At 35.1% G+C, this 27853-nt stretch overlaps 1 protein-coding gene across 6 annotated transcripts; it reads right to left on the bottom strand.

Annotated features, from left to right (window-relative positions):
• On the bottom strand, positions 1–27853 carry Dsel (dermatan sulfate epimerase like). Of its 6 annotated transcripts, XR_008217776.1 has the most exons (4): positions 27740–27853; positions 22478–26952; positions 12225–12305; positions 1–3917 (listed from the first exon to the last, which is right to left on the bottom strand). XR_008217776.1 is itself a non-coding variant. In XM_052736445.1 (3 exons), the coding sequence occupies exon 2, from the start codon at positions 26108–26110 to the stop codon at positions 22487–22489; it is 3624 nt and encodes a 1207-aa protein (XP_052592405.1). In that variant the 5' UTR covers positions 26111–26952; positions 27740–27853; the 3' UTR covers positions 1–3917; positions 22478–22486. The 6 variants fall into 6 exon arrangements, 5 of the variants coding, with proteins under 5 accessions (XP_052592405.1, XP_052592404.1, XP_052592403.1 ...); XM_052736445.1 differs by lacking the exon at positions 12225–12305; XM_052736444.1 differs by lacking the exon at positions 1–3917 and having other exon boundaries at positions 3924–12305.

Raw genomic sequence — 27853 nt, 5'->3', positions numbered from 1 at the left:
TTTAAATTAAACATTATGATTTAATAAACTCTGCTGAGGACTGTCAAAAGCTATAAGAAACATGAACACTTACTTTTTAATACCAGATGTGAAGCAGTTTTTCCTAAAGTAAAGTCATAATACATTAGTGTCTCAGCATTATGACAGTTGGCACCCTGGAGACTGTCTTTATAAAGTCCAGAGACAGACTAAGGAAATTAATGATACATTTGTGTGAGATTCAACTTAAATATATAAAGTGCAGTAATATCCCTAGAACAGAGTCACATTTCCAAATTCACTAAAATAATACAATAAGGAACAAAAATTTTTACATTGACTCTCCTGCCTGGTGAAATCAGCTGATCAGGGAGTTAAACACAGTTGTTCCTGCCATAAGAGTTTAATCAAGAGAATAAAGAGGAACATAAATTTAATCTGGGGTCCACATACTAAATAGAATGCTACATTGAATTTGTACTTGCCAGACATGAGTTAAAGTACTCATTTGTTAAGTCATGCACCTGAAGTGCTCCATCCATGTACAAAGCATACCTTTTCCTAGTTTAAGTAATAGCTTTCTAAGGAGTAACAATAAATGTGCATATAATTTAAAATAAACAATTTCTGTGTTTAAGGCAATGCTTACATAAAAATGTCTAAGAATTGCTCTTGAAAGTGGTAGACCTAATGATGGTTGCGTTCTGAATTTGTGTTGATAAATTATGAGTTTGTCTGACATGTGTACATACATAGCAAAGTTTGTTTTCTTGGAACTTTGCCAGTACAGTTATTTTCAAGAAAGCTATTCATTCATAATTTGAGTTGTAAAAATAGGAATGATTCATGTCTACCACTTTCTTGTCAAAAGTCAAATTGTAAATTGATTTTTATTTAAAGATTTACTTTGAGGTCAATAATTTGGAAATATCAGAAAAGTGACTCTATCGCCAGTATATCTTGGACATGTATTATTCCCATGGTGTCCCTGAACTGAATCAAGAGTTCTCCTGCTCTCTACTTGTAGCTCAGTTTGGCAGTAACAATCACAGAATTGAAGGACTTGCTTGTCTGCTTCTTTCCTGAGTAAATTCCTTGAAGATAAAAAACAATTAAAAAAAAAACAAAAACAACCTAACTCTAAGTGTATAAAATTATAAAAGGATATATTCCTAACAAACATGTCTTGAATTTTAGATTTTTTAGAACTGTGTTCTGATTTCATTGTCAAGGACAAATTATGAAGTATTTCTACAGAATCTATACTGAGTTGTAAATTACACTAGAAAACATGAAGAAATGGTATATATTGATATGATACAAAAATGAAAGCTATCATGTCATTCATTCGGACAGACAACACACATTTTGATAGGAAGTTCTCTTGGTGATGTTTGACCTACTATATAAACAAACATGGAAGATAATAAACCAGTTTCACACACTCTGTTAAATGTGTAAAATGAACAATTAGTCTGGTGTCATAAGCAAATCATCTCAAATTTTCCATAACTGGAAGAAAACAAAACAAAACAAAAAACAAACATGCCTTGATGGATCTTGATACCACATACCTGTGAGAAATTATCAGTAGGCACAAGCTTTAATAGAAGAGATTGAATCTTGTTTTTCCACCAAAAGTTTCCTCAGCATGATATCTGAGGATGTAAAGGTGTTGCCACTCATACCTGACTACCTGAGTTCAATCCCTGGAACTGACAAAAGGTGGAAAGAGTGAAATGACTCCACATTGTTGTCCTTTGACCTCCACACATAGGCTGTGGTGCCCCCTACCCCCACACACAGCACAACAATACCCAAAAGAAACTAAAAGGCAAAACTACCCTTCAAAAGAAATTATATGATAAATAGCTATTATAAAACCCATCCGATGTTGATGATAAAAAAAATAAGTCACAGAAAGGTATTTGTTTTGCAGAAAAATCAAGTTGTAAAGTCAAATTGAATTCCAAAATAATGACAATACATATTAAATTATAAAGTTTAATAGTCTTCGGCAAAATATACTGTGTTAGCTCTTAGCCTTGTCATCTTAAAATTTAATGAACAGAAGGAAGATAAATGGCATAGCTTAAAATTTATAGACAGTATCAAGCACAGAATGATAACTAATGCAACAAAAACAAAGCAGGAGATAAAAATGGCTTGGAACATCTGGTAAGCTGTGTAGAATCCCAGACAGATTGCTATAGAACTCAAACAAATGTCTGGCACTTTTCATATCTTGCTGGTATAATTTCAGAGAAGTGGAAACCTCTTGGGAGTAGTTCCTTTAAAATTAAAAAAAAATGACTGGAGACTATAATTGGATGTGCAAATATAATTTGATTAGCAGGATTAAGTTCCTAAGACTCCTAACATAGAGACACACAGACTATTAAGATGGATATTATATTCCATTCCTTTACAATTCTATATCAGTTTTCTATTTTTGTCAAGTATTTTCTTTCATGATTATGACTCAAGTAACCAAATTCTAAATATGTCCAGGGTCTTGGCCTTCAGGGGCACAGTCAACAAGGGCCAGCGAGTGAAAGAGGAAAGGTAAAGGTTGAGTCAAAATTTTGGCTCAAGTGCTAGTGAGTTTGCAGACTGAAGGTCAGTAGGTCACAGATGGGCTGATCTGCAGGAGCAGTGGGGGAATGGCTTTTCTTTGAAAAATCAACAGCTTCATCAGTTGGAGGCAAGGAAAGAGTATGATTGAAGCTTTTTGAAACTCCAAAGCCCACCCTCAATGACATACCTTCTCCAACAAAGCCACACTTTTTTTTATTTAAGAAATTTTTTTATTCATTTTACACACCAACCACAGATACCATTCTCATTCTTCTTCTCACTTCCCACCAACCCTAGCTCCCCATCCCCTCCTCTGAAAGGGTAAGGCCTCCGAAGGGGAGTAAGCAAAGCCTGATAAATTCAAATGAGGCAGGACCAAGGCCCTCCCCCCTGAATCAAGGTTGAACAAGGCGTCTGACCATAGGTAATGGGCTCTAGAAAGCTGGCTTATGCACCAGGGATAGCTCTTGATCCCACTGCCAGGAACCCCCCAAACAGACCAAGCTACACAACTGCCTCCCCCTGCCTCTTCCAGTCCCATGCAGTTTCCACAGCTGTCAGTTCATGAGTTCCCACAAGCTTAGTTCAGTTATCTCTGTAGATTTCCCCATCATGGTCTTGATCCCCCTTGCTCATACAATCCCTCCTCCCTCTCCTCTACTGGACTCTCCAAGCTCTGCCTGGTACTTGGCTGTGGATCTCTGCATCTGCTTCCATTAGTTACTGAATGAAGGCTCTGTGATGACAGGGTATTCACCAATCTGATTATGGGGCAGGCCAGTTCAGGCATCCTCTCCACTATTGCTAGTAGTCTATGCTGGGGTCATCCTTGTGGATTCCTGGGAATTTCCCTAGCACTAGGTTTCTCCTCAACCCATAATGAATACTCATTCACATTTTGTTAACTAACTACCAATTTTGGGAGGCCTTTCTCATTTGTGTACAACTAATGGGGAAATTTCCAAATATAAAAAAATGCTTCCCTTTCTTATTTTTGTTAGAGAAAAACAGGGGCTGGAAAATCTGTTAGCTCCCAGATAAAAGAACGACACTGTCTCAAAAATATTGTGGAAAGTGAATGAGGAAATACCTGACATCAACCTCTGGCCTCTACAGACCTGTACAAGAGAGAGTGTGCTTGTATCCCCTCCACTAGGAAGCACAGAAGAATAAGTACTGGAAACCAGAATTGTCAGTCACAAGGGCCTATTTTCTTCAAAGGAAGGACATGAATGACATGTAGTCAACTGTAATGCCAGAGTGAAAAGTGGTCAATCAACCTGGTGATTCTTCCGCTATTCTTTTCAGTCAGCTTCCACTTGAATTTCCCCAATATCCTGAGCATTGTGTAGGCTCTAATCCTGCAATGAATAGAACACATTCCTATGAAAGAGGCCCCATTTACTTTACATTCTCCAACAATAGAATCTTATGCTTAACACATAAGGCCCTAACCTTACCTCTGTTTATTAGTCAATAGAATTCATTCTTATTGTAAAGATGACAGATTACAAGTTCTATTTTAAATGTTTAAGACAAGTAAATGACAAGGTCAATCTCTGGAAGATTTCAACCCAGTGCTTTCATGATGGCCCCTAGTTTCATTTTTCACATCCTGCAAATAATCCCCTGCAGGGTGTGAGGCTTGGGGGAGGGTAAGGAGTGTGCTGACAAAAAACACACATACACAGACATAAATATAAAGAAAGCCACTAACATACAGAAGCATGCTGCTGTCCACAGACCAAAATTCACATGAAGTGTTGAGAACAGCTGTATGAAAACCAGGAGAAATATGTAAAAGAGGTTTTATAAAAAAAAGTCTTAATTATTACTAGACTATCCTATGATTAAAAAAAATAAGAACCCCTCATCTTATCAGAAAAACATAGTATCACATATGTAAGTTTCTTTTTAGAAGTATTTTCTTGGGCTGGAATTGTAGCTTAGTAGTAAAGTACTTGCCTGAAAAGCCTTATATTTATTCCTCAGTATCTCTTCAATAAGTAAACAAGTAAAACTAAGCTATTATTTTTCCCATTTAAGTCTATACTTAAATTCCTGGATAGGGCTTTGCTTGCTTGCTTTTATATCTAAATAAAATAATTTAGGGCTGGTGACATAGTTCAGTGACAGAGTATTTGCCTATCATGAACAAGACCTCATGTTAAATGCCCTGTACTCTAAAAACAACAAAATCTCTAGAGTATCTACTAAGTATCTGATAAAATATAAATATATTTATTTTTTAAGTAACACATATATACATTTCAACTAAAAAAGATATTTGTTCCAAATAAATGCTTTAAATTTTGACCATGATTAAAAGTTAACACGTATCTATGATTTATTTGATTTTTCTACACTCCACTTATTAATCCCAATGAGGGGAGGAAAAAGACCACCAACCTAAATCATCATGGCCAAATTAATCAAAGAAAGCAATTAATTAAAGTAAGCTTTTTTATTCACATGCATAGGCATGCCCCTACTCCCCAGTCCATAAGGTGGGGTTCAAGAGGTCAGCACTGGATGTGAGGAAGACAAGGCTTTTATAGCTCAGGGTTAAGGGGTTTTCAACTCGGAGGTTTGGCTGGCAAAATAGGAGGTATTATAGGAGTAGAATGTCAGCATAACAAATTAGTCCCTCCTGAAACAAAGACATGGTTGCAAGGTGGGTAAAACAAGGTGGTCATATAACCTTTTGAAACAATGGTAGGGTTTGCAAGATGATTATAGATGACTTTTTGAAACAAAGACATGATTGCTGTTTCCAAATAACCAAAGTGAGAACCATTTATAATTAAGGTTATAGATGGGGCATACCCTAATCCTAGAGAAACAGAGGTTTACTTGTAAACAGGAATGAACCTAATTTGTCTTTACTGTAAGATGGCTTTTAAGTATAAGATGGAGGCAGGCTGGTTCTTCATACTAAGTACTGATTTGCATCACTACTAAATAAGTATGCAACTTCACTATAAAACTCATGTCTATATATACTCTTGTTGAAATAACATTTTATTATGCTTTTTAATTTAAAAATAATTTAATTATAATTTTAATCCTTCACTATGGTGCTTTTTATGTCAATCTTTATTGTGAGGGAGATCAAATATTACCTACCTTATGTTCAAATTAACTATACATTACAGACTTGTACTTTACAATTGTTTTTAGTGTTTGTGCTCCTTGTGATTTTTTTTCTCTTCATGAATTCATGCTATCAGGACATATTAGTATATATTCTTCCACTTCTCTTTTCCTTTATATTGGCAAATTTTGCTATGCAGTGAAAATTATTAGGACTTCGTTTTATATAATCAAGTTTTTCTTTAAAATAACTGTTCACAGATTGCAAAGTCTTTTCCATAGCAGTTCAAAACTCAGTTTTGTTATTTTTCTTTAGATAGACACCTAAAAGTCACCTTGTAGAATTTTTGAATTAAGGATATCTAGATAGCTGAACTCATATGAATACCATGTGTAACCCAGGCTCTGGCACTTCCCTGTCCCTATCCTTGTCATTATCCAACAAGCTTTCTGGTGGGCATGATAGTGGCCAGATGTGGTGCAAGACTGGCTTCAAACTGCTTGACCACTAACCCAGAAGTCAGCTGTACCCTGCCTTCCCGAGTGATAGACAGAAAAAGTCAGCTATGCCTTCCATTCCTTCAAAAGTGAGACAACCAGGAGGTCAGCTGTGTTCTTGCTTCACCAGATTGAAAATCCAGTTTCTACTAACTTTTGATTACTTTCCAGCATCTTCAAGTATTTATTTGATATTATAATTAATATTTTAGAGTTTAAACTAGCTGTTATCTGTAAGAAGTTTATTTATTCTGTACTTAGTTGTCCCACATCAGAAGTGAAACTCAAGTCTGTAAACTTTGCGTCATAATTAGAAAGAGTTCACCATGTCTATGTTTAAATAGGTTTCCAAAAATAATCAGATAATTCTAACCAAAAGAGGTTTCATCTTTTCTCAGATTTTCAAAAATAATTTTGACTAACCTTTAACTCCCCCTCCAACAATTTTATCCCACTAAGGATAATAGCTGGGCAGAAGATAAGGCTTGGCAGTTAATAGCTTGAACTGCTCTTGTAGAGTAAATTCTCTACACCACATGGAGTAAGTTCTCAACATCCACATGGCAGCTCACAACCATCTGCAACTTCAGTTCCAAGTGTATGTCTGATGTATCTGTCTTCTCCCACAGATACCTGAACTCACATGCCCATACCTACACAGAGAGACATACATACAATTTTTTCTTTATCTTAAAAAAGAATAATATTAATGTTTTTGTCATTGGCTGAAAATTATTACTTTGGTTTTTAACAATCTCTTATATAATTATTTCCAAAGTATACTGTAGAATCACAAGTCTTATAACCAGTGTTGCAGTGACTATAAGCAATAATTATAATAAGCAATACTAACAAATATTTATCTTTATTGAAAATTCAGGAATAATATTAATTATTCAATAATAATTTATGTTAGGGAAGAGATACATACATCTCTATGTAGGTCAATTATTTAATTTGTAGGGTGTTATTTTTATTTCTATTAATGACCAAAAAAAAAAAAACCCATGAAACATAAGTCATATAGTTAAGAGACCTGGCATTGTTTCTGTTTCTTTAGTATTTAACCAGTTTTTACTGAAAGTGTGCATATTTTAAGAATACTTGTTTAACTGGAGTCTGTTTGAAGGTGTATGAATCTCAATGCCTAATGATCTATAAATGGGATGAAGAGTTCATTAGCATATCATACATCTCCCAAAGTGTCTGAAAGACTTTGACTCATCTTTTATCTGCAGGTTTTCTCTGTTTTGGAAAAGACTGTTAGGAGCTGTATCCTGGGATCGTAGCAGTACAGTCAAAAGGAGAGCTGATGAATATTACCCAAAGGGTGCTGTTAGCAAGATAACCCTGACATTTCAAGAAACTTGAGAAACAATGGGAAAGAAATATTTTTAATCTATTTTGTGGCTACTATAAACAAATTCTGACAGAAATGTCCAAGTTTAAAACTATGGATGGTAGATTTCCAGCCTTACAATTCATAATGCATGCCTATCATTTTACAGAAACTCTGATGTTCATGAAACATTTAGATTTTAAAATAAAAATTTGTAATGTAAGATAATGTAAAATAAAATACATGTAAGACCACTTCACTATTATGTGTCTTTAATAGTAAACATTGCAGCAATTTCAGAACTTTTTGTATCTATCATGTCTTTAAGCATATGTCAATAAGAAAAACCACTTGGCTATCCCTGTAGAATTTTTACCTAGTTAGACAAGATCAGAAGATTCCATTGAATTATTGTACTTATTATTTAGTAAACGGAAAACTCCTGATTAGATGGTATAGTATACAAATTAATAAATACTCTAAAAAATATAAATGGAAAAGTTAAGACAAATGAGCTTACTTTTCTAAATAAATAAATACCTTTTATCTGGAAAGCTGTCAGCCAGCAAATTTGTTACATATAGCCACTAAAACTTGGCCAGCAACTCTTTAGGGAAATCTAAAGGCATAAATCATGCTTTCCCCTGAAGTGAGAAAACTAGAAATGGAGGCAAATATTGAGAGAGAGAGAGAGAGAGACAGAGACAGAGACAGAGACAGAAAGAAAGAATCAGCCAGAATGGCAGTAAACAATTCTTTACATAAAGTTTGGTCAGATCTCTGCTATATTCTGAACCCACAAAAGGGATCCTAAACACTAGACAGGACTAGACTGGAATAATTTTCTGTTAATGTAAGCAACAGCTTATGTAGAATTTGAAGCTTCAGTTTGGCAAAATTAACCTTCCAAAAAGGCTAACATCATGTAAATTTAATTCTAAAAGAATAGGAAAGCTGGGCGGTGTGGCGCACGCCTTTAATCCCAGAACTGGGAGGCAGAGTCAGGCAGATCTCTGAGTTCGAGGCCAGCCTGGTCTACAGAGCGAGATCCAGGACAAGCACCAAAACTACACAGAGAAACCCTGTCACAAAAAAAAAAATAGGAGAAAATATACAGAGAAATTTTTATGGACAAAAATGTCCCCAATTATATTAAAAGCATAAATTCAACAGATTTAAGAACGTACCAATAAATGAAGATAAATGAAGTAGAAGAAATTTAAATTCTCTGGGGGAATTAACTCTGTAGATAATGTGTTTATGCCACAAGCATGAGGATATGACTTCAATCCCCAGCACCCATGTGTAAAACCAAGTATGCACCTGTAATCCTAGCCAGGATTGGGTGGGAGTGGAGTCATGAGAATCACCTAGACACACTGGCCAACCAATTTGGCCAAACAGCTAGTTTCAGGTGTTAAGTGAGAGAGTGGGTTTCCAAAAATGGGGAATGTGGATCCTTAATAGTAATGACACCTAAGACGGAGCTCTTGTCTCCATGTGTATGCTTACATATGTGCACGTGCACAGACATATTTACACATGTGTGTTTATGAAAACGTGTTATGTGTCTTGAACAAAACCATCCTCTGAGCAGAATAACCTCCATTTTCATAAGACCAGCTGAATTTCCTTTCCAAAGACCATCACAACTAGGCTTGTTGATTGTTGATATTGATAGGAAGGAATAAGGAGAGTTAAGGGAATGTGACCTGGGAATCCAGACACCACATAGAACCAGTTGTATGCAATTCTGCCCTTGTTACCTATGACCTGAGAATCTCAGGAAAAGTCTAGAGCATGTAGACTGGGGAGGACTAGGAAATGGGGCTCTATCTACACAACCATGGTAGCACCATCACCCACGGTGAGTTTAGAATTTCCAGACAATTGCTTTGTGGTTACTCACACTCTAGCTTATAATGTCTCATTTATGGTTCATAAGCCTCCAGCGGGAAAGTGCTGTGATGGAACTTTAGTCTATCATTGAAACCATAGGATATGGGAGGGACTGTTACTTAGTTTCCCTGAGGCAAAATATTAAGACAGTATGAAAAACTATACCTAGCAATATTATAATCAAATAGTTGTTGACCTATCAAACTTAAAAGAAACATATTCAAAGTAGAGAGAAAAGGAGCCTTTGTGTGCAAAGAGCAGTGATATGAATCTGTTGACTTCCCTGAAATCCAGTGTTATATAATATGCTGAAGGAGCTGAATAAGAGGGATGGGTGGAGCTGCCTCCTGCCTTTTTGGAAGCAGAGAAAAAATATTTTATTTGTTGCCTTTGAGCTGTCCAGGTTCTTCCACAGGAAAACAGATTGGCTTTCATCACATTGTCCTAAATCTAAAGAAAAAAGAGTGGCCACATATTTACAGTGACCTGTTTAATAAGAATTGTCTCTGAGGTCAAAATTAATTAAACTGGATGTTAAAAGGACAATGCTTATGTAAACATTCAACCCTGCCATTTCTTCCCTGTTTTTAACCTATGGGACTGAAAATAAAATAAAAGTAAATTTATTAACAGAAACACAAACATATGAAGCAAAACTTAGGCAAAGATCATTGGAGAGTATTTTTTAACAATATAATTAGAGAACAAATATATGTGCGCAGACATATATGTGTTTGTAATAATACACACAATTTAAAAATTGTCTTAGCAGTCAGGCTAAAGTGAGCTGGTCAATAAGAACCCTATGTTAACTAATACATAGAACACAGTATACCCCCACATTATATATTTTGTCATGAATAAGTGACACTTTCTAACCATTGACTATACACAGAACCATTAAGTTGAATTCCCAAAACACTCCAAGTACTGAAATTATTTTTATTATAAACTTATCAAAATAATAACTAGTGCTTCTATATTTGAAAACTAAGCATTGTAACTTTAGAGTACAAAATAATAAAAATAACTGAATCAAAATAATGAAAACCTTATATATCAAAATATAGAAAATATATGTCATCTGAAGACAACTATATATTGACATCAGATACCATGCATTTCTCTAGCTAAAGAGTCATCATCTAAGCTACCCCATTCATGAATCAACACCCAGTGACTACAGGATTGTGTTTCAAGCATCCCCTGTTGTAAGAACAGAATATTAATAAGGGCATTAAGTGCAAATATCAAGAGGTTCAATTACATACTTGTACTACCATTTTCCATTTACAATCCTTAAAGGCCAGTGTTTCTTCAACATTTGCTGCTAACTGCATAGTTTTAGCCTTTGGTTTGACAAAGGACTGTGGAGTGTTATCCATTGGCCATGCCTACTAGTATTTCACTTAATCAAAATTTTCATTTCCTAACTCAAAAAAGGAGCAAAAAATTTACCTGATTCTAGAATTAAGTAGAATTGCTAAAAATAATTTCTGTAATTGAAATAAAATTACAATTCTATATTTCCATAATTTTTAGAAGTATTTTATAAACGTATCTCTACTTAAGGTCCATTCCATTACAACTGACATATATCTTAAATCAAAGAAAATGTACTTGGATTATTCGGAACTCAATTTCTAGGTGTAAAAGGTACTCCCACTTTTTTTTGAAACTTTTAATATCGATTGAATCACTACTCACTCATCAGAAGTATTTTAAAGAACCACTATTTTTAAATAAGAATTTTCTACTTTAGTTTATGATCTCATTTCAAGACTTCTCAAGTTTTTAGGTTAAGTGGTTATTTGCTTAGTAGTCATTCTATTTCTAAATTTTATACTTAATCTTCTCAGAAGGCACCACAGCTAGGCTTTGAATTCCAAACTTTTACTACATCTCTTATAGAGACTGTTGCTACATGACCACAGATGCGCTGTCCAGTAGCCAAGCAAGAGGCTTAGTCATCCCTTATGTCCTACGTAATCCATGTATTTCCTGACCATGTAATTTGCACACAGCGTGATCACATAATCTATGTACACATGTGGCATAGCTACATAAACCCATGTGTGCATGTGCGGGGGAATCCATAAAAAGCAGGTCACAGACTCCTCCCCCCTCTTCTTCTTCTCCTTCTGCACATGTCTTCCAAATTGGCCTAAGCACATTCTCTTCTGCCTCCTTCCTCTAATAAACTCTTATAGTGGGTTTTTCATAGCTCATGGCTTTTCTCAAATGGGTAAACAGCGCCACTTAATGAGTAGCATTGCACTGCATAAAACCAACAGACAATTATTCTAATGAAAGAAACTGCAAAATAATGTGAATTTTCTATTTTCAGAAACCATTGTTGTTGATATTTGACTTGTTTCTCAGAAATATGAATGTGTGAATGTTTTTTCCTGTGCATAAAACATTAGGAAAATATAATTCATGTACATATAAATATGAACATTAGATTGACTATCTTCAAATTACTAGTATTTAATCACATTGACATAATCACATCTATTTAATATAGTTCAGGATAACAAATCCTATTTTGTTCTAAATAAAAATAAAATTATTTTATAATCACTTAATAAAAATTGTCCTATGAATTTTTTGGGGGTTTTGTTTTTTTCGAGACAGGGTTTCTCTGTGTAGTTTTGGTGCCTATCCTGGATCTCGTTCTGTAGACCAGGCTGGCCCTGAACTCACAGAGATCCTCCTGTCTCTGCCTCCCAAGTGCTGGGATTAAAGGTGTGGGCCACCGCCGCCCAGCATCCTATGAATTTTTTTAATCCTAGACATTTTACAAGCTTTGATATCTAAATGGTGCTATAATACATACCTTGTTATATGCCTCCCAATCTTTTTCTATATGGCACAAGATCTTTAAATGTAAATTCCATGCCCAAAGCAACCTGTGATGCTAGTACAGAGGAAGTATAAAATATCAGTCACCTTGCTCTCATCAAAAATACACACTTACATTTCCAAAGAAATAAACAATGATTTGCTTTTTGTTATATCCACAAAAAGTGTTTTTGTTTTTTTTTTTCTGTTACGTTATGAAATAAAACACAATACTGAGGTCACTTTAACTTAATTTTATATACTAGATTTATAGTGTTTATATTTATTGGACTATGGCATACTTTTAACAAATTAATGCTCTTAATTCTTTGAGATTTTTTTGTTATTTTATATTATTTATATTAAGAAATATTTTATTCATTTATTTTGATCATATTCAACCCCCTCCTTCTCCCAGATCCTTACCCACCACCCTACAGACTCAATTTCATACAAGCTCACACACACATTGTTTCTCTCTCTCCCTCTCTCCCACCCTCTCTCTCCCTTTTTCCCTCTTTCCCTCCCTCCATCATTCTCTCCCCAATGAGTCCAGTTTGTCTTGCCCTACTACTCCTGGGGATGGAACCTACCTTGGAGTGCAGTCTACATACCAGGTCTCACACTATTAAAGAAAGCAGCAAACCTCAGCTAAAGGTGGGACTTCATGCCCATGTCCCTGCCTCTGTGCTTTTTTTTTTTTTTTTTTTTGGTTTTTCGAGACAGGGTTTCTCTGTGTAGCTTTGCGCCTTTCCTGGAACTCACTTGGTAGCCCAGGCTGGCCTCGAACTCACAGAGATCCGCCGGCCTCTGCCTCCCGAGTGCTGGGATTAAAGGCGTGCGCCACCACCGCCCGGCTGACCTCTGTGCTTTTTTAAAAAAATAAAAACTTAGTTGCTCTTGCTGTAGTCTAGACAGTAGCTATTTCTATTCTACCTTACTGACTCTAAAACAAAAGAAATGTAGCTTTAACCTACCCTTTACTTTAGTATAAGTTGGTTTGTTTTGAAGAAAACTTGTGAGTTTGGAAAAATAGGTCTGTGATGTTTGGTTTGGAATTACAAACCAAAGCCACTACTGTGGCGACAACTCATCTTTTCATATTTTTATCTTTTAAAGCAGAATCACCAGCAACCAATTCATCCCCACATTTTTCCTTGTACAATTTGATAGTAGAGACACGTTAAAAGTTGATTCTACATCAGGTCAAAACAATTATTTGTACAGGACAGAGAAGGGAATGCCTGAAATAAAATCACCTTGGGAGGGGAGTATGGGCTGTTAATTCAGGTTCAATAGAAGTGCCTAATAGTTTTCTGAAGAGAAAAGAGAGAGTTGATTTCCATACAATATGTAACTCATGCAGATACACATCCCAGGTTAAGTGTCAATGGCCCAATGGACTGTGCTTCTAAAGAAACAAAGAAAAACTAAGCTAAGAAAGTGAATTTTGATATACTGGCCTTTTATGTATGGCCCAACAGTATGACCTACTTAGAAATTGTATGAGTGTGATGCTAGATTTAGTTTTGTAGTACAAGTCATCTTTAGTGACACTTGGTAGCAGGGAAAATTATCAAAATTCTGGTTATGAAGTGTTATGGCTCTTCATTTTATATTTTATAAGTAATCCAGAAAGTTGAGAGCTTTGATTAAATCACAGAATATTAGTGTTTCTTTTCTTTTTTTTTTTTTTTTTTTTTTTGGTTTTTCGAGACAGGGTTTCTCTGTGTAGCTTTGCGCCTTTCCTGGAACTCACTTTGTAGACCAGGCTGGCCTCGAACTCACAGAGATCCACCTGGCTCTGCCTCCCGAGTGCTGGGATTAAAGGTGTGCGCCACCACCGCCCGGCTTTCTTTGCTTTCTATTTCTAGTTTTCCCCATTGATTTCAAAGTGAGAATATACTGTAAGAAGAAGTAACTTGCAGCTTAAGATATGCTTTTTTAAAGGGGTCCAGTGATCCCCAAGTCCATGAGGCTTACTTTTATTTTATTTTTGAACGAAGTCTTATTATGTAGACCTGAATAGTCTGAAATTCAGTATGTAGACCAGGATGGTCACAGAGATCTACCTGCCTCTGCCAATTGAGCGCTGACATTAGTCATTACTACTTCTATACCAATCACAAATTCAGTCTCTACTTTTACCTCCTTCTAGATAAATTTTATTCAGATACATAACTACATAACTAGCCCCACTTCCTGACAGAGCTAATCTAGACAGAGATCATATCTTCTAAATCCATGGCACTGCAAAAGGAATGGATACCTCTATTATTCTGATGGAGAACATTGACAAAAAGGTTTGAAAGGTACAAAATACAACCCAATAGCACCTTATAAAATAGTAAAAATATGTAAAATCTAAAGTTAGTGCAATATCAAATAAATAAAACAGAAGACAAGGATAATAGTTAATTATCGGATAGACATATAGCACATAAATTCTAATTAAGAAGTAAGGTTTAGATACTCAATATTAAAGATGTGTTTTTAAAAGGTAGGTTTTGAGATGAATGAAGAAAGGCAGCAACAAAAGCACTTTGAACAAATTAGGCAAGTAAATTTGAAAAATCAAGAGAATAGATTCTTAAAAATAAAATTTTTCCAAATATAGTAAATCAGAAATGCAGGAGCTAAATAAAAAAAGCCCAAGCCGGGCGGTGGTGGCGCACACCTTTAATCCCAGCACTCGGGAGGCAGAGCCAGGCGGATCTCTGTGAGTTCGAGGCCAGCCTGGGCTACCAAGTGAGTTCCAGGAAAGGCACAAAGCTACACAGAGAAACCCTGTCTCGAAAAACCAAAAAAAAAAAAAAAAAAAAAAAAAAAAAAAAAAAGTAAAATATCCATGTCATTTTATAGATGAGTCTGAGCTGATATGTGAATATTAGATTATTTCAATTTATATTCTTTTAGAAAACATAAATGTAGACCATCCCCAATTTACTTTATGTGATGAGTACATTGTTGATTTGAAAAGTATACAGGTTAATTACTACTATAAGTATTTATGCAATTATCTTAATAACTAACTATCACAATACAGCAACAAATACAATAAAACATTCTCAGGCTGGTTTTATTATAGAGACTAAGGTAGGTCTAATCTTAAAGAAAAAGTATTTTCAGTTATTACAGCAAATTAACAGATAAACAACAAAAATTATGACTAAGGGAAAGGCAAAAATATTCAATAAAGATTATCTTGCACTCATAGTAAAGTCAAATTACAGACTAGAAATAGTAAACAACATCACATCTTAATAAGGAACACCTGTGAAATACTCTTAGAATGGATTATAATCAATTGTGAAACACAAGAAGCTGTCCAGGAGCATCTACCTTTACAAGAAGCCATAAAAATGAAGCATATTAAAATGTTGTAAAATTCAAAAGAAGAAAATGTTATTCTCACTAAACATACATGGTTAACCATATGTTTCAAAAGAATTTAGGATTACCAAATTAGTAAGAATATTTCATTAGATCCCTGACAGAATATAAACAACAAAAATCATCAACTGAATTGAATTTTTTTTTAATTTTAGCAAAATTAGGAGTGCATAATTAAAAATAAATAGCATCCACTATAACAACAGTATGTGGACTGTAATAATCTAAATTCTGTCAAAAGACTTACAAATAGAAAAAGGAAATACATGTAATGTATATGAATAAGGACTAATTTAGTATAAAATTCCATATTACCAAAAGTAATGTAATGAACTTATTACTAAGATGCATTATTTTTAAATATCTTGTTTTATGGAACTTTGAAAACTTAATGCTAAAGTGAATGCCAAATAAATGCTTAAAAAGAAGCAAAACAATGAGAAAGGAGAAAATAATATATTCTAGTTCATCAGATTATGAAGCTATCAGTAAGTGTAGTAATTAATACAGTATGGTATCATCTTTGGTTTAACCCAATGATGATGCACTTATCACATTAACCAAGAAAGGTTTAGCAATTTGTGTATATGCAATCGTTGTGTAAATATACATGAATACATATACAGACATACACACATACAATTTTCACATAATTTTAAACTGTCGAAGTTCATGGATACTTAGAAAATGGAGAAATTAAAGTAAATATAAAACAGTTTTCAACGTAGACAATCACAATAATATATTTAAAAATGAAAGAATGAACATAAATCTAACATTGACATTATACAGGTTATACTTTTGACATAGAATAAATTTGAGATACTGAATCCAGTGTACCTGAATTCAAAGGGTTCTATGCTTAATATACCACAAAAGTAAATAAAAAATGTTATGAAAAATCTCAAAAGTCAAGTGACAGATACTGAAGGCAAACTTTGAACAAGATATCTCTTGAAGTTTGAATATGTGAAATTATATATCAAAAATAAACATATTAACCATGCAATTGTGATTTTGCATGCTTGTGAAGCTCAATAATATATTAAATTATAAAATGTATTGTCCTTGATCTACATAGCTTAATTCTGTATGTTTAATTAATCTGAAAATATTTAAGTATTTTTATCATTGGAAAAAGTTATATTATACATGGGCTTGCCTTCTTTTGAGCACATGAATCAATTATAAACACTCTTTTCCTTTCTTTCTCTTCTTTAGAGAATTCTAGATGATTACTAAAACGGCATATTTTTCTATTAATTTTCATCCTTTAAAATATGTTCCTATAGACTTTAAGGAAGTCACAGCTCGAAAAGTTTGACTAGAAAATGGGCTTAAGTAAATTATATAAATAAATTTTAATATAATTTTTCCTCTTCAAATTAAAAAAGATAAAGGAAATATTGAAGCAAAACTGGTGAAAACTTACTCTACCCATCATAAAGAGAGAAACCTTGTACCTACAAGTTAATGAAGCTTTGTGAGGTTTGTAATGTATACTGTAGCTAGAGTTTTCCTTCCTGGCCCACAGTCAGGACAAATCTCTGTCACCCGCCAGTCCCACAGCTGCTCAAACCCAACCAAGTAAACACAGAGACTTATATTGCTTACAAACTATATGGCCGTGGCAGGCTTCTTGCTAACTGTTCTTATAGCTTAAATTAATCCATTTCCATAAATCTATACCTTGCCACGTGGCTCATGGCTTACCGGCATCTTCACATGCAGCTTGTCATGGCAGCGGCTAGCTGTGTCTCCTCCCACCTTCCTGTTCTCTCAGTTCTCCTCTCTGTTAGTCCTGCCTATACTTCCTGCCTGGCCACTGGCCAATTAGTGTTTTATTTATTGACCAGTCAGAGCATTTGACATACATACCATCCCACAGCAGTATACACAAACATATTTGTTTTTATTGTGTTCAACAATGAGATATTTTAAATAGTTGTGTAGTTGTTTTGAAACTGAAAGTAATAACTGCAAGTGTATGCACATTTCAGTTTGTTTTGACAAATCTAGAGATTTGTGCACTTAAACCAACTGTAATTCTGTTGCATTTTAGAAACCAATAAATTATGGAATCTGAAAATTTGGAACATTTGAAATTTAACATCAGGATTAACACACCTGAATTAAGACATCACATCCCAAAAGAGGCAGAGAGATACAGAACTAGTTTAAGCATTAAATAAGAAAGCAACTGCAAAGTAACAAGTGCTCAGATTATAGCATTTTTTTGAGTTTTATCCACTCTAATGTTTCAATTGCTTTTAAAATAGTTCATATTATAATGTGAACATAATAAGAATAAATGCTTCCTGCCTTCTTCCTTTCCTCTCTTCCATAAATTCTTTCCTCCCCTCATTTTCATTTTTTCTCTTTTCCTTTTTATCATTGTGCACAAGACAAAGAATAAAAAATGTAAAACCTTTTTTCTGTATTAAAAAAATCATTCATATATATTGGGTCAACTCTTAGTCACGGAATTGAAAGAACCATATACTTCAAATTAGTATAGGCTCTCTTAAGGGAGGATATTTGAAAATACTGATTGCATGGTCAGCTTCAAGGATGCAAGGTCGATGGTACAGTTTTCACATTACATTCCCTGGACTTAGATTTAATGCTGGGTATTATTGCTATCTGGAGGCACTTGTGGTTGTGAGAGTATTATGGAAAAGAAAGGAAAATGAATTAAGATTCCTCTCTGCTGCTACTATTAGAAAGTTCATGCTCTCCTCAACCCGTCCTCTCTCAGCATTTTTCTTCATCAAGAATCCCTTGATATTAAATGTTTGAGCCATTATTACAATTACATATTAAATTAGTTGGGCAGGGGTGTTAAATAAGTACCAATGGTTTTATTCAAATGAATGAAATATAAACTATGGCATTGGAAAAACTGCCTATGTCAGTATTTGAATAAAACACGTAGCAGTTTTAATATAAGCAAATCATTTGACATGAATTTCAAATTTATATATAATATACATACCACATAGAATTATAAGGGTTGTACATATGTTATATATGAAAACTCAATGATTTTGTATTTATATGCCAAGTCATAATACTTAAGTTAAAAGGTCTTCACTGTGACTGTCCTTTGGTGTACCAATTTGAGTGCCTCAAGTAACATGCAAGAGAATTTTTCTTAGTTATTATTTCTGAATGAAAACTTACCATGGCATGGTGGCTGGGTATAGAGCACACATGAGCATCATAGACATATCCTTATTATTTAAGATTATAGACAGTGTCTTAGAATAAATTTAGCAGAGCAGGAGGGCTGCCCATCACTGAAGTGGGGGGATTCTGAGTCTATTAGGTGAACTTGTAGAAATGGGTGTTAATAATAAACATGCCTGTATTATCCAACTTGTGTTCATGGATCCAAAGACTTAAAGAGTTGCATGACAAAATTATTCCAAATTGCCTTTAGTTATTCATTTTTAGAGCAACTGGGGAGTCCTATTTATGATCTTTAGTTTGTTTTCTTTCCTGCGTAACTGGAAAAATGAATGAAACACCAAAAAATAAAAAACATGAAATTCCTATGTCTACAGACCTCATTAAATCTACTTTGAAAATTGAATAAACTAAGCACATTACTTACATTATATATAACATAAACGCACATAATTGTATAGAAAAATAACAAAGAAAGTTACAAATCTACAAAATTGCCTGTCATCAAAATTTAAGTCATTTAGATCTTGCCAATTATTTAGATTTTTTCCTGCAAAAACAATGTAAAATAAATAGAAACACTAGACAATTTAGCCAAAATAAACAAGAAATGGTTCAATATTCAATGTCCTGGAATATTTTAGAATATTAAGCATCTTTACATCTGGGTGATATTTTCTTCTACATTTTTTCTTCATCACTGAAAGCTCTCCTAGTTACGATCAGAGATTGTATGTAAAACTGCAGTATATTACTCCAAATTAAATGATGGGCTTCATACATTAATCAGAATGTGCATACATTATGATGCAGAAAATTTTCTGATCAATGATATCAATTGAAAGTTCAGTCAATGAGATTATAACATGACATAATTCAGAATATTTAAGGTGAGTTAGTATGCGAGGGACAAGAAAATGGTTCTTTGAAGATATTTGCAGAGGGTAGCTTGACAGGTCCTGACATCTGTCAAAACTTGATAAAAGATTGGTTTATTCTTAGGAGATAGTTAATTCTTATGCTTGTTTAAAAAAACTAAGTGTGTTATTATGTGTAATTGAGGTCTAATATGTACATGTCATTGTATCCTTTTGATAAAAATTATACATTTAAGCATATTCATAGACTTAACATCCAGTTTTTTCTAAAAAAATTGAACTCTAAATGACGTTTAGCTTTAGGATGGGTTATTTTCTATTCATCTAGATCAAATCTGTACTTGTTAGAAATGTTTGAACACTGCATTACTAATTTTCCCTACTTTGCCAATTGATAGTCTAATTTCTCAATAATTCCAAATTATTTTTAATGAGTTGTACCAAGTAAGCTTAAGTATGAGGACATGGATAAAGGTGTGGCTTTTACGACAGGACATTTTAAAAGGCTCTTATTCTTCATAAGCAATAAAAAATGATAATCTTATTTGAAAGTTGGTAATAAGTTTAGAGGGTATTCAAAACTAAGATGTACCAGAGGTGTCACTCACCTTAAGTACTCAAATTGTAAGGCAGCAGGGCTTAGGTATGAGCATTTTCAGGCAAATTCAGTGGTCCCCTTTCCCATACACAATACTCCTCTGAGGGTATCTGCAAAGTCTTCTTCAGATTTTCATTATGGAAATAACTAAGAAAATGAATGATGTCTCATATTTCCTCTGAGGTGAGAAAGTTTAGCTCTGAATTGGTCTATGGAGCTGAAAGCTATGCTCCACTGTGACTTATCAGTAAAACATTCCCATATCATTTCTTAAAATTACTCACTTCATTTTCTAAATATTTTCTTCTTTCCCTTTCCTCCACATAATCTATTGACTACCTTCTGTACATGGGTGCCTTTGTGTACAATATTCAAAAAAAAAAAAAAAAGCAGAAGTAGCTCTCATTGTCTTCTCTGTGCCTGTATCCATTCTAATTCTTATTTTAGTATGATGTAGTGCTCTTTCAACCCAGAGCTTTCCTACTAAGATAATATTCTAAAAATTGAAAGCAATGAGACTCTGACCAATAATGGAAATAGTGTTATCATCCATGTAGCAATTTTATGTTTGCTGACAAACCTGAGATAGAGTAATCCTCCTTCAAAATAAAAATGTAGATTTGAGTCTTCAATCTATATTAATTTCTATTCATTATAACATGAGAGGAAAATTATGAGTCCTATGGGGGAAGACCAAATGTGGGGGACATGTAACAGTCTCCACTCATGCCATAATAGAAGAAAAGAAATGAGAGCTAAGTTAGATTCAGCTGGAATGTAACATATCCACAGCTTTATCACTCTAAAAATTATATCATTTAGATAGAATAACAAACTATTGAAGGAACCACTTTTATCTAAGTCAGAGTGGCAGACTCCAAATGTTAGAGAACTTGTGGAGACTGTAGTTGAAACATCAGGAAGAAGATTGCAATCCGCAGATTCTCATCTAATCCCAATGCTGCCTGATAATGTTCACCCAACACATTGTAATTACTCTACTGGCTTTTAATAGCACAGCATTTTTGATTTCTGAAACTACCAAGTAAAATGAACCACATTTTATGTTCACTACATTTATTTATAAGATGCAGATGGTAAAGGGAACAGATGCCCCTGACATCATCTCTCAATTGGCTTCAATTTATGCAGACACTGGCAGCCTGTAAATTCACTCAGAGGATACAGGATAAGCCAGGCAGCTTTCTAATTCTATTTCCAGCCCCAATCCATACCACCACCACCCCACCCCACCACCACCTGAGACAACAACAACAAACTCACCACTGGCAGCAAACTGCTGCTCCTTTGAGTCATAGAATGGTAATGCCACAAAACTAAATTTGATTATAAATCTGTGTCAGTCTTTAACACAAAATTAATCAGCAGAAGAGGTTGTTGGGACTTCCAAAGCTAGGAGTTTTGTAGTTACTAACTACTGCCTGTTTTGTTGACAGTGACAGAAAAGCTAGATAGAGTGGAAATACTGTGATGGTGAACAGCCATATCTCCAGGGAGGCAAATGAGCTTTTGAAAAGAGTAGCATTTCCAAAACAATTCACTGAATTTCAGCATCCACTGTTCAGTCTTATTTCTTGAGTAAGAAAAGAAAAAAAAAAAAAAGCCTTTATTCTATATTTTCTAAAAATTCTAATAGAAACTTTCATCGTTTCCTCAGTGATTTCAGTGAACACTATACAAAATAAAAGAAATTCAATTTTTTTATTTCATTTTTCCTTTGTGCAGGATAAGTAATTGAAGACCTTTTCAAAAGATAAGGAACCTTTTGTAGTCTATCTTAAGAGCAAGAGATGACTGGGTAAAGCAGCAACTGCAAGGCCTTTTGTAGTGTTTGAGGTCCCAGGATAGATTAGCACAGTTACCAAAGAAGGCGAGTTAAAAGTACATTAAAATCTTCCCATCTTCCCAGACCCCCATAATATATACCTCTGTAGAACAACCATTTTAGCAGAAACAAATTCAGAAACCAAGGCAAGGAAAGCAATAACATAAAAATAAATCCTGCTAGGCCAAATAGGATGCCTATTTTTAAAAGTATTTCTCTGTGCAAATAACAGACTGAACACACACACTCTCCCCACACATACACAAGTGTACAAGAATAAACAAAGTTATCTAGTTAATATCCACAAAGTAGGTTGGGACTCATTAGTGCAAATTTTTGCTGACCTGCAGCATTTAGTCCATAAACTTTGGATATCCTAGACGATCCATCAGTGTCCAGCAGATATTTTCAATTAGTTTGATTTCATCTCTAGGCAAGTTTTGTTTCCAAATATTAGTATTAGATGGTGATATTTCCCCCTCATAAGGAAGATAAAAAAGGTTCGTGGAAGTGGCAAACAGTATTTGGTTTAAACTAGCAGGAGACAAAGGTATTCCAAGGAAAGCAAAAATACTTTCAGTAGTCTTTTGAGGAAAATGAACAATATCTTCAAACTTGACCAGCTGGTAGCTGGTAGGCAGCAAATCTGTATTTATTCTCAAAGCAGCTGCAGTGTTGGCTAGCCACAAATGAGATAGTAAGGAGACAGTATTTGATTGGGATGTTTCTAATTCTTTCTTCAGTGATTCATACTCAAAAGCATAGCCTGAATTTAAGTTACATTTACTTTTACCTTCCTCCATTTTAAACAATTTTGCTAAATGCTCTGGTACATTTTTCAAAGAATAAAGACTTGGTTTACTACCATATAGCATTGAATAGATCCAGGCTCGAGGGTCTCTTACTATGTACAATGCCCGCATCGAAGTTCCTAAAACTTCCTGAAAAAAATGAAGCTTCAATGTCCAGCTACCACTACTTAAACTAAGCACAGGACGAGCACTTGGGTAATAAACTAGATGTCTTCTCAAAGCCCTAATATATTCAGCATCTCTATCAAAAGCTCCTTTCATTCTACTTCTTTGCTCTTGCAAAGACTCTCTCCTTTTCAATTTTCGTTTTTTGTCCTTATTAGCTGCAAAATATTGGACCAGTTTATTCCTACTGGTTTCATGTAGATGAATGTTTTGCAAGTGCAGTTTTGTGTCGTGGACCAAAGACAGCAGCCACCCTCGAAGAAGACGGAAATGTCCAGTATGGATATCTGATACTTTCCATTCACAAGCATCTACAAATGAGTCAATTTCAAGTTCAGTTTCGGGAATATCAATGTAGGCTGTAGGGATTCTGATGTAGAGAAAATCACTACTGTTGAAAAAAAGCTGTTTGAGAATTTCAGCTCCTGAACCAGGGAGTGAGGTAATAACAACATCAGGCAGATCTACATGCTTCCCTTCAGAAATTATGGTCTTCTCATTTGCCTTGGTTTCAGTCCTTGTCCATTTTGCACAAATGGGCTGAGTGCAAGTGCTCCACACATCCAGAAGCTCAATAAACCACAAGGCAATAACAAGCATTAACACACAGCGCATTAGCTTTCTAAAAGAAAGGTAGAACCACCACTGAAGAGTTAAAATAATCAAACTAATACACAAAATGAATCCAATTGCTATATTAAATTTAAACCCAAAAGGGAAAATAACACTATCATATCTTACAGGGTTTACTATTGCTTGAGTCCCCAAACCAAATCGGGTTATTTGGCCTTGATTAGCCACACTGGCAAAACCACCAAATCCCAGGTAATCGAATCTACTCTTCAGGTTTTGATAGTCAGTTACAACAGAAACACTATGTTCAGTATTATTGACATTTAGAGAAATCTGAAGTCCAGAAGTGGAACTGTCAATAAATCTGCAGCTGGAAACATTGATATATGGACCATAAAATACATAAGCAATTCTTGTGATTATGGATTCCATATGAAATGTAACATTAACAAACTGAGTCCACCTTTTCTTAAATTCAGCAGCTTGTTCTGCTTCCTGTATATTAGCCACAGGAGTGTTGCCATGATGGTCAAACCAAAACATTTTATAGTGTGCATCCCACACATCCATCATGGCACCATTATACCTATTCATAAACCTGTATGGGATGTATTTAAAATCAATATCCAAATTATGAAAGAAGGCACTGACCAAATTTATTGGGGAAGTTTCCTGCCTTTCAATGTGGTCAACAACAAGTAGAGTTTGAGAATTTAAGAGAAGTAAAGCACGATAGACACTTTTTAGTCTCATTGCTGAAGAATAAGCAGACACTGCTTCCCCACTCACAAACATCATTTCTCCATGTTGTGAAGCAGTAATAACTTCCCCAGCTGCATCACCAACCTCTTCACCAGTCCACTTGAGCCACTGTGCACATTCTCCCAGTTGACCTTCCCAGGGCTTATTACACTGGCTTGATGGTGATGGGGCAAACACCAATACATTGTTAAGGTGGCTCAACTTTGGTCCATAAAGAGCCTCAGAAACAAATACTTGCCCATTGGGAGCAAAAGTAAATGAATTTTGATCTGGATGTTCATGACCTGGGTTAAAGCTTCTCCATCCATCAATCCAGGAATAAGGCTGAAAGTGAACTATGTCATACACAGCTCGTCCTCCCAGTTTCCCAGATTTAAAAGACACAAAGGTATTGGTCTGTGTATTTGGCAGTCCAGCCCCATAAGTCACAACACCCCAGTTAGGAAATGTGTGCATTTTAGCTGTGCCAAAGTCAACAGGAGGCTGTGGGGTGAGCTTTGGATCATACCAGATGTATTCAGTATGAAGAGTACTCCACCTTTGGGAAGTGGAAGGAACCATTGGTCCATCCTTAGGTCGATGTTTTCTAATTTGCTGAGCTAGCCAATTTCCAGCTCCATTTCTTAAAATGAACTTATCCAAGAAAACAAGCTGGCTCTCTGGACCATAAAACCAATTATAATTGGAATCCGCTACACCTACAGTCCTTTGATAGCCTGGCAAAAGTGTAGCATAATAAAACCAAAAGTGCATTTTTAACCAGTTATTATTCAAGTTGTTGATGTTAAAATGGCGTTGTGCCAAGAAAACATACTGTGTAACTGATTTTGAGGTATAGCTTCCATAGGCTACACCTTCATCCAAAGAGCCATCTACAATATGATTCAAGAGAAACATAGTCTTTTCCATAACATCAACAACATCTTGTTTCCATATGTTTGTCTTAGATCCTTTATCTACTCCAGCAACCAAGGCCCCTATGAGTAATGCTATCATATTTGTAGCTTGGTGGTTATGAAGAAGTTGTTTGCCCCATGATCGAATCTTCGAATATTCATACATTTCCTCAGTAACTATCCGTATTTTTTCTAGGTATTTTTGTTTTCGCTGATTACTTAACAGATTATACAAAAAGTCAAAGGCAGTGGCAAAGCCTGTTAAAGAATGACCAACTGGAACTTCATCCCCTGGTGCATTCTCAACTAGCCAGTCTTTATAGTTAACCATCCTGTCCATGTATTCCAAGACAAATTCAAAGGCAACTTTGTCTTCTGGACATAATAAACAATACAGTGCTAAAGGAGGAAGATTATTACCATATATTTCATTCCACTTGGCTGCAAAATCAGCATGCTTGGGTGGAGGTAGGTAGTATGTTGGATTAGACAGCATAATTGTCACTGCACTTTTGATAGCCCTAAAAAGATGTAAATGGCTTGTACGAGATTTTTGTCTCATTGTTTGTATATCCCCAAAATCAAAATACAAATTTGGATGAAGTTTTTGGTTGGGCTTGAAATCTTGTACTTTATGATTCTTAAATTGTTGTATATCATCTGTGAAAACTGCCCATCCAGAGTAATTGCTCACAGATTCTTCACAAGTAGAAAAACTAAACACCATCAATATTAAAAATAGGAAATGTCCTGTAAACATTAACGCCATGATCCATCAGGAAGATCTTTTCCTTAGGCATACATGTTAAACAGTGTTTAATGTGTTTCTCATCTTGTTATTATAACATATATTAAAGTCCTAGATAAATCAGACCTTATACCTCATAGGCTGTGAAATCCAGATGACATTCAGTTCATCCAAAGCAAGGAAGGTTGCTATGAAAGGAAAACTTACATCACATCTCTGTGTCCCCGGCAAAGTTTGGCTTCCAATAAAATAAAACTTCAAGAAATATGAATGCCTCCAATGTCTCCATAATGTACAGAAAACAGCAGTGTAGTCAGAAAATACCATGAATCCAGTATTTATTTCCTTTATGTAAATCTAATTAACATATAAAATCAGAGAAGAGGAGAGAAAAAAAATCCCAAAATTCAAATAAAGTCATTTGTAGAATGTAGCACAAGAAACCATCCTTCATGATTAGCTCACCACATATTCATGGTGTTTCTGTTTGTTCCCAAAAAGAAAATGATAAAGTACTGTCATTCTCAGAGTGACCAAACTTCATTATTGTTTCTCTCAGAGTCTTATGCACTGTGGTTTGTGAATTGTTTCTTCTTCCATTTCAGGGAGGAAAAATTCTGAACAAGTGTTCAAAGTCCTACATGGTTGATAAACATGATCGAAATTTCTGCCTTCACTTCAAACATCTTTTTAAAGTATTTCCAAATCTTCCTTTTATCAAGTTTATCTGCACCTCTAGAGGAATCTAAGCTCTTCAATCTCTAGGTGCTTCTCTTCAAATCATAACCACCAACTGGGAAAGAAAATTTCCCTTTCAGCAACACTGAAGACTGTTTTCTGTTCCTTTTTCATGTCACTCATCTCTGGGTGGAAAAAAAAAAAAAAAAACAGAGCAAATTTCAAAGGCTACCGGTATCCTGAGAGTGGAGATTAACTAATGATTTAAACAGTTTGAGTCATTTAATAAAAATGTGAGAATCAGTTAACACCTGATATTATTTGCCATTTAACTTTCCTAATGTCCCCCACCCATATTTTCATACTCATTTGGATCCTAGTTAATATTAGCAGAGAAGAAGCAACTACAAGACATACTTCATATCTCAATGTGTTAGCTTTCGCTATTTAAACATGTTTCTATTCACATGTCATCATCATGAAAATGAATAAAATATTCTCGTTATTTTGGTTATGAAAAGTAAAAGTCAAAATGACCCTTTCAAATTATGGTTCAAAGTTTAGCTTTTAATGAATCAGAAAATCACTTACGAGAAAAGTCATTTTTCTGAAGACAAATTACGACTGACAGGGCAGGAGGCTGAGAAAAGGAAACGTTGACTCAGTTGCTCACCTGTAGCTGCCGGCAACATCCTCACCACGAGCCACCAGAGGGCGATCAGACTCAGGTTTAAGGAACAGGCCTCTCCTTAGCCCGTCTTGGATTTGGAAGAACCTCACTAAGTTTCAGTCTTAGACAAGTCTCCTTTCTGTAGGAAACAAACACTTCTAATAGTCTCCTGACCTTCCTCGCCTGTTGCATATTTTAATTCGTGTCTTTAGAGCGCATCGCCCTTCTGCTCAGCTCCCCACTTTCTGATCTGTGACTGCGAAGTGGGGACTAGAGACATCTAGATGGCCAAGCCGGCTTACCTCAAGCCTGCGACAGGGTCTTCAAGCTGAGCTGGGCCCCAACACAGGCGAAGGTAGGGAGCTCAAGAAATTGCTGTTGTCAGGAGGCGGGCCTGCAGAGACCAAGAGCTGCGC

The sequence above is a fragment of the Peromyscus californicus genome, unplaced genomic scaffold (assembly GCF_007827085.1).
Source record: "Peromyscus californicus insignis strain IS unplaced genomic scaffold, ASM782708v3 Scaffold_14__1_contigs__length_90479793_seg_1, whole genome shotgun sequence".
Lineage (NCBI taxonomy): Eukaryota > Metazoa > Chordata > Mammalia > Rodentia > Cricetidae > Peromyscus > Peromyscus californicus.
The sequence above is the reverse complement of the archived record's forward strand: the minus strand, read 5'-3'. Positions and strand labels throughout refer to the sequence as shown.